General features: G+C 48.8%; 1 protein-coding gene across 2 annotated transcripts in view; it reads right to left on the minus strand.

Annotated features, from left to right (window-relative positions):
- homer2 (homer scaffold protein 2) overlaps positions 1–7,500 on the minus strand; it is a 34,292-nt gene that overhangs the window by 19,129 nt on the left and 7,663 nt on the right. Inside the window, exon 2 of one of the 2 annotated variants that reach the window (XM_083690942.1) lies at positions 3,983–4,148. In XM_083690942.1, the coding sequence (XP_083547068.1) occupies positions 3,983–4,148 (166 nt within the window). The remainder of the gene's footprint in view (positions 1–3,982; positions 4,149–7,500) is intronic. The other variant, XM_083690943.1, reaches the window with a different exon arrangement.

Raw genomic sequence — 7,500 nt, forward strand, 5'->3', positions numbered from 1 at the left:
AGTTTCCAGACGGGTGGGTTCAAACCCAGGACCTGGGACAGAGGACGTTGCCTAGTGCAGTGGAGGCTGGTGGTGGCCGAAATCGGAGGACCGGCTCATTGTAATGTAATGCATGGGATGGAATGAGGAATGGTATCAAACACAATGAGCCCGTTCTCCGATTTCTACCTCCACCAGCCTTGCCTGACCCAGAGTAACTAAGACCTCAGCAAACAGCCAAAGCCGCTGTGGAACAGACAGACAGCATGTGACGGACTGTCTGCGTCAACGTCTGCAGCAGAAAGTCTCAGACATACTGTCACAAGCCTGTCTCCCCCAGACTGGCAATCCTTCATTTCCCATGCTTCATTTCCCTGGGTATGAGACTCAGCCTGAGGCTATACAAAACATTCACTCCTCACTGATATCATCCACCTCACAGTGGCGAGTGAAAGGACAGTTTCAATGGAGCAGAATCAGTTCACCTCTCCAGTGATGCTCCCTTTTGATTCCCTGTGACACCCAATCGTCTCACCGGAGACTCTCACTGCAGTAGCTGTGGCCTACAGAGAGCATGTTAAACACCATTTACCTCCGTGAGTCCTTGGTAGGAGAGGGAGAAGGAGGGTGGAGAGGGAGGAGAGGAGAAGGAGAGAGGAGAAAGGGAAGGAGAGGCAGGAGGGAGACGAGAGAGAGAGAGAGAGAAGATGCAGAGGGGAGAAAGAGAAAGGGAATGAGACATGCTTTTCTCTCTCTCTCTCTCCCTCTCCCTCTCTGCCAGGACAGGAGCAGGCAGTGAGTGTGAAGAGGGATTATGGTGGGCAGGGAGGCATCCAGGAAACAGGCTTGGATTACACACAGTGGGGGGCCCACTGCATAGGCTGGGGCTGGGGCTGCTGTACAAGGCTAGGCTGGGCTGGAGTGGGTTTGAACTGGGATTGAGCTGGGTTGGGGCTACGCTGTTTGGTGGATTTACATAATTTGCCCTCATCAAGAGTAGAGAGCGAATGAAATGGAGTGAAATGGAGGGGCTAGCTTTCAGGTGAACAATGAGGTCACTCCCTATCTTCCGCTGTAGATTGAAGACCCATCTCTTCAAGCTAACATCTTAACTGTCCCTCCTAAAGACCTCTTCATCCCCACTACCCCCCTGTACAGTTTCTCTACTGTAAATGAATTAATGAAAATTAAATAACTGATTATCAATTATGATTATGGTTGTTCTTATTTCCAAGTTGTTCTGACCAAGCCCACTCAGATAAGGTGAATGATCTGCAACTGATATTTACATTACACGTTTATGGCATTTAGCAGACGCCTTTATCTAAAGTGACTTACAATAAATACATTTGTCTAAGTAAGTGAATCATCTATCCATCAGTCATCATCAGAAAAAGTAATCCATGCTAGGACCAGGGGCTAATGGCAGCCACAATGCTAGAAGAAGGATATATTTTTTTTTGTGCAGCTTCTCTGGTGAGGAATGGACGTATCCTTCTGATGTTGTAGAGGAAGAATCTACAGGAGTGTGCTGTCACTATGATATTCACCACACAGGATAAGCGGTTGTCAAGGATCACCCCAAGGTTCTTGGCTGTCTGGGAGGAGGTCACAGTAGAGTTCTCTACTGTGATGGAGAAGTCTTGGAGAGGGCAGGCTTTCCCCGAGAGGAAGAGCAGCTCAGTCTTGTTAAGGTTGAGCTTGAGGTGGTGGGCTTACATCCAAGTTGAAATGTCTGCAAGACATGCAGAGACACGTGTTGCCACCTGTGAGTCAGAAGGGGGGAAAGAGAGAAAGAGTTGAGTGTCATCTGCGTAGCGGTGGTAGGAGAAACCATGTGAGGAAATTACCGAGCCAAGAGATTTGGTATAGAGGGAGAACAGTAAGGGCCCTAGGACAGAGCCCTGGGGGACCCCAGTGGTGACGGCTCGTGGAGAGGACAGCGATCACCTGTAAGTCACCTGGTAAGAGCGATTGGCCAGGTAGGATACAAACCAGGAGAGTGCAGAGCCAGAGATGCCCAGTTCTGAGGGGGTGGAGAGAAGGATCGGGTGGTTTACTGTGTCGAATGCAGCAGACAGGTCCAGAAGAATGATACATGAAACATATTAACTGTATGGCCCAGACTGAAAGAATAATAATCAAAACATGTTCTCAAAAGTCTCAGCAACAACATTTAATTGCAATCCTTTTGGTGAGAAAGATGAAAGTAGATGAAAGTAATCAGCCACAGATATATCAGGTCACACACACACACACACACACACACACACATACACACACACACACACACACGCACACGCACACACTAATTGCATGTGCTTAATTCAAGTGGGAGCCAGCGTTTGTACAATGTTTCTCTTTGAGCCAGTTCTGTTCTTCACTCAGCCTCCACTCAGAGAAACAATACACATTCACAAACAACAACTCAACTACAGACAGTTTCTCAAGGTAATAATGACTTCAGAGTTTAGTATAGAGAACAAGATATTTGTGATATACTTGTATATGTGATATTTCTCATATATGGCACACATACCAAGGAAGGCTGGTGGAGGTAGAAATCGGAGGACAGGCTCATTGTAATGCAATGGAATGACGAATGGTATAGACGTGTTTTGACCATTCCTTAGTCCATTCCATGCATGACAATGAGCCCGTCCTCTGATTTCCACCTCCACCAGCCTCCCCTGACACACATGGGAAATGACGACCACGTGAGATAGTTGGGTTGGATGTTATTCTCCAACCAGACAACCCTGTCAGTTTTTACCCAGTTTTACTCAACAATTTTACTTGGAAAGAAGGAACACACATCCTACAGCATGTGTAATGTGCGGAGCTGACGCCGGCTTGTTGGTAATGTGTGTGGTTAGCTGCAGACACTGCCAGCGTAACCGGTGACAACCCTGCGATGATGACACAGGGGGATCTCACTGCTTCCATACGGCTCTTGCACTGAGGCAAGACTCAAATCTCCATGGAAACGGGTAATCTAGCCCTTTGGTCGCTAGGGGAGAGGTAGGCAGGCGGCTGGGAGACACGCGCGCCCGCGCCCGCGCGCGCACAAAAACACAAACATGGGCACGCGCACACACACATGGGCACGCGCACACACACATACACACACGCACGCACACACTCTAATGCACACGGCCACGCGGCCATGCAGCCACACCCACACACATACGCCCACACACACACGCCCACACACACACACACGCAGCCACACCCACACCCACGCCCACACACACAGTCTGACTAGCTATGGTATCTTGTAGTGCATGTTTAATCTGATCTCTACATCTCTGAGCTCTGTGGGTTTCTGACGTGTTGAGGCGATGGGAGGGAACACAGAGCAGATCTTAATTTAGCCATGGGCGAGGGGTGAGGGGTGTCGTAGAGTGTGTGTGTGTGTATGTGTGTGTGTGTGTGTGTGACTGAGTGAGAGAGGGCAGAAAGCATGTCACAGGAGGCAGGGGATACTCATGGAGTTGCCCTTTAAAGGTTCTCTCAGAGCAGTCCCCCCCCCCCCCCCCCACCCCACCCTCTGACATCACTCAGTGAGGGCACAGAGAGAGGAGAGTCATCAGGAACTGACATACACACCACAGGGCCCCCCCATTACTGCCTAACCTCTGGAAAACAACTGTTTAGGAACACAAACCATATGAAGTGGGGTACTGCCTAACCAGGAGGAGGCTGGTGCAGGTAGAAATCGGAGGACCGTTCCATGCATTACAGTGAGCCTGTCCTCCGATTTCTACCTCCAGCAGCCTCCCCTGTTCCACACACTGCCCTTCTTTAGCCTCAACCTCAGCAGTTGAGGTTGGCAAGAGCCAAAACTCACTACCTCATCACTCATAAGACACAGGCGCGCACACACACACACACACACACAAGCAGAGACATCATCTGTTACTGTCATGTCATCACAACCCGTCGGCGCCGGTCCTGAAACCCCCCCCCAAAAAAACACTTTGTTTTGTACACACACACACACCTCACCCACCTTGGATCCATCCACGCTGATGATGCGGTAGCTGTTGCGCGTGCTGTCGTAGAAGTAGGAGACGGTGACGGCCTGCTTGCTGGCAGGGACCCAGTTCTTCTTGGTGGTCGGATCGATCTGGAAGACATGAGCCCTCGTGGTGAAGATTGGCTGCTCCCTGCGAAGGAGAGAGGAGAGGAGAGGAGAGAGGAGAGAGGAGAGGAGAGAGGGATGAACGTGAGCAGGAGTGCAGGGAGAAATGGTTCTCATTAGGCATGTGTCACGATGTTGTCACAATACACATTAAAGCGAAGCGGGTAGAACAGTATCAGCAGAGTATGTACACAGTAAAAAAAATAATGTGTGGCAACACACACACACATACACACACACTTCTTTAACTAGCCTCTGTCAGCCAGCTGTGAGGCCTGTTCCTTTTGCAGCCTCCTGAGGGGCCATGTCCCCAGCTAGGGGAAGGTGTTAATGTAACACTAACCCTGACCCCACATGGCAACCCAACTCCACACTAGCACATCAGCACCTCCTCTGCTCCAACACAGGAGGGTACCACACACACACACACACACACACACACTCACACACACACACACACACACACACACACACACACACACACACACACACACACACACACACACACACACACACACACACACACACACACACACACACACACACACACACACACACACACAGGCTCTCAGGTGACCTGAGGATATCTGAGTCAAGCTGGATGGCTGTTTTAAAACAGGGCTGCTTTGTGTGGGAGCAGTTGCCACCTCTGCTGTTCCATGTGTCCCCTGTGTGTGTGTGTGTGTGTGTGTGTGTGTGCCTGTGTAGGTGTGTGTGTGTGTGTGTGTGTGTGTATGTGAGTGTGTGCCTGTGTGTGTACACTGGATACAGTCTGGTGGGCATCTGTTTGGGAGAGTGACACCTCTACCTCTATCTCTACCTGTACCTCTACCTCTACCTATACCTCTACCAATACCTCTACCTCTATCTCTACCAATACCTCTACCTCTATCAATACCTCTACCTCTATCTCTACCTATATCTCTACCTATACCTCTATCAATACCTCTACCTATACCTCTATCAATACCTCTACCTCTATCTCTACCTATATCTCTACCTATACCTCTATCAATACCTCTACCTCTACCTCTACCAATACCTCTACCTCTATCAATACCTCTACCTCTACCTATACCTCTACCAATACCTCTACCTCTATCAATACCTCTACCTCTACCTATACCTCTACCTCTACCTCTACCTCTACCATGGAGACAGGGGAGGATATGCATGTCCTAGCAAGGCAGCGAGGGGAAAGGTCTTCACAAAACAAAGGAGGCAGATTCTGGAGCCTCGCAGATCCCGTCTGTACTCAGCTGTACTGGTGACGATCAGCTTAGAAAAGCATTTTTGAAACGCGTCAGTCAATGGGAAAAGGATACCAGGTAGAATCCCTAGATGACCCACATTGAATTGAAGCCAATATATTTAATTCTCCGTGCTAATAGCGCAGTGGCACAGTCATGTGCCCCATTAAGCCTCTATTATACGCTAGACAACCTCATCTAGAACAACCTCATCTAGAAAATAATTTGGCCTGCACCAAAATGATGAGCAATCACACACAACCGGTTTTTAATAGCCACCCAGATGCGGTTCGTGACGGAGCTTGTGACTTTGTCATCTGCCGACTCGATCCCTATTTGGTGCACGTGACCGCAATCTGGATCCACTATCTGGGCTTCGAGAGCGTTCTGTGATGCCGTCATCTAAAAAGGTTGTTGAACACGTGTAGAAGGGAGAGAGGTGTGAGAAAGCGCCTCGGCTGTTACACCTGATAGTGGCGTATCTGGTACAACCTCGCTTGTCAGGATAAAAGGCTGGGCCCCCCCGGTGGGTTGCCACAGCGACCCGCCTGTCCTTGCTTTCATACCAACAGAGACGGCCGTGTGTGTGAGAGTGTGTGGGTGGGATGTGTGTGAGTGTGTGTGAGTGCGCGTGGGTGTGTGTTACTACGCTCTCATTTTCCAGTGGACCCTGTGCTTTTAGTAAACACACAAGAGCACGCAACCTCTCTGACCTGGCTGTCACCTGACACACACTCTCTCGTGGTTGGACTATGTGGTTGGACTATCAATGACAGTTGTTTACGTATGTGGTAATGCATGTATGGGAATAATAGTATTCTATTCTAATAGAGGTCGTCCATTATCATTATCAAGGGATCAAAGGGGCTCGATCAAAGGGACAGATCAGCAGAGAATCGCAGTTCTCAGATTGTGATTCGATAACAGTTTTCCCATTCCATGCCCACCAGAGGCATAGCACAGTCCCATGCCACTTTCAAGCCAGCAGAATTAAACCATTCTGCTTTTTATACCTTGTAAATGTTTTAAGCTAATAGATAGACACGCCCTAAAAATAACACTATCGTATCTCCTTGATCTGCCTCCAAGGTAGGAGATTAATTCCGTGTGTAGTCTTTAGGAGTGTCTGTTTCTCTAACTCACAGCGGTGGTTTGGAGCGGGGAGACACGCATTAGAGGATGAAAGAGCAGAATTAGATGGACTGTTAAACTTTCATGATCTCAGTCTGACAAATGAGTATGGCAACGCTGCTCCTCCTCTCAACACCCCCACGCTGCACAACCGTCTGTTTACCAGTCAGCAAAAGGAACTACACACACACACACACACACACACGCACGCACGCACGCACGCACGCACGCACACAAAACCGCAGAGGTGCTGAGGCGATGGGTTTGAACACTGCAGATCTTAATTTAGCCATGAGGAACTACACACACACACACAGACACACACACACACACACACACACACACACACACACACACACAGATAGACACAGACACACACACACACACACACACAGTGTGTCAACAGCACTGCTTGGTTTAGATTAAACAGGAATCCAGAGCTGTGGTGGAACGCTTTCAGACATCCCTCTCTCCTCTCTCCTTTCTTCTCATCTCTCAGTCTTTGTAGAGAGCATCAAGAATTATTCACACATACTGTACTGTACAACTAGTTCTGGTACAACTGCAGACTACAAGATTTACCCTGACCCTTAAATCACTAATTCTAGGAGTACCATACCATGACTCCACCCTAAAACATGAGTCCATACTGAAACCAAGAGGTGAAACCAAGAGGCAGGCGGGCAGCAATGGGCCCCAGAGCTAATAAAGACAGCCCTGTTGGATTACAGCCCGCAGAGAAATTAAACCCTTCCTAATACATTTACTGTCCGCATGAATCCTAATCTCAGTCCTAATCTGTTTTGAGAATAGAACTCTTTATGCAGATCATTGTTTTACACACACACACACACACACACACACACACACACACACACACACACACACACGCACACACGCACACACGCACACAGACTGACCTTTACATTAAATCTGTCTAGAGCTAGCTATAGCACACACACAAGGAAGGGGAGGAGAAAGGTCACCGTCTAACAC

The sequence above is a fragment of the Argentina silus genome, assembly GCF_951799395.1.
Source record: "Argentina silus genome assembly, chromosome: 19".
NCBI classification, from domain to species: domain Eukaryota; kingdom Metazoa; phylum Chordata; class Actinopteri; order Argentiniformes; family Argentinidae; genus Argentina; species Argentina silus.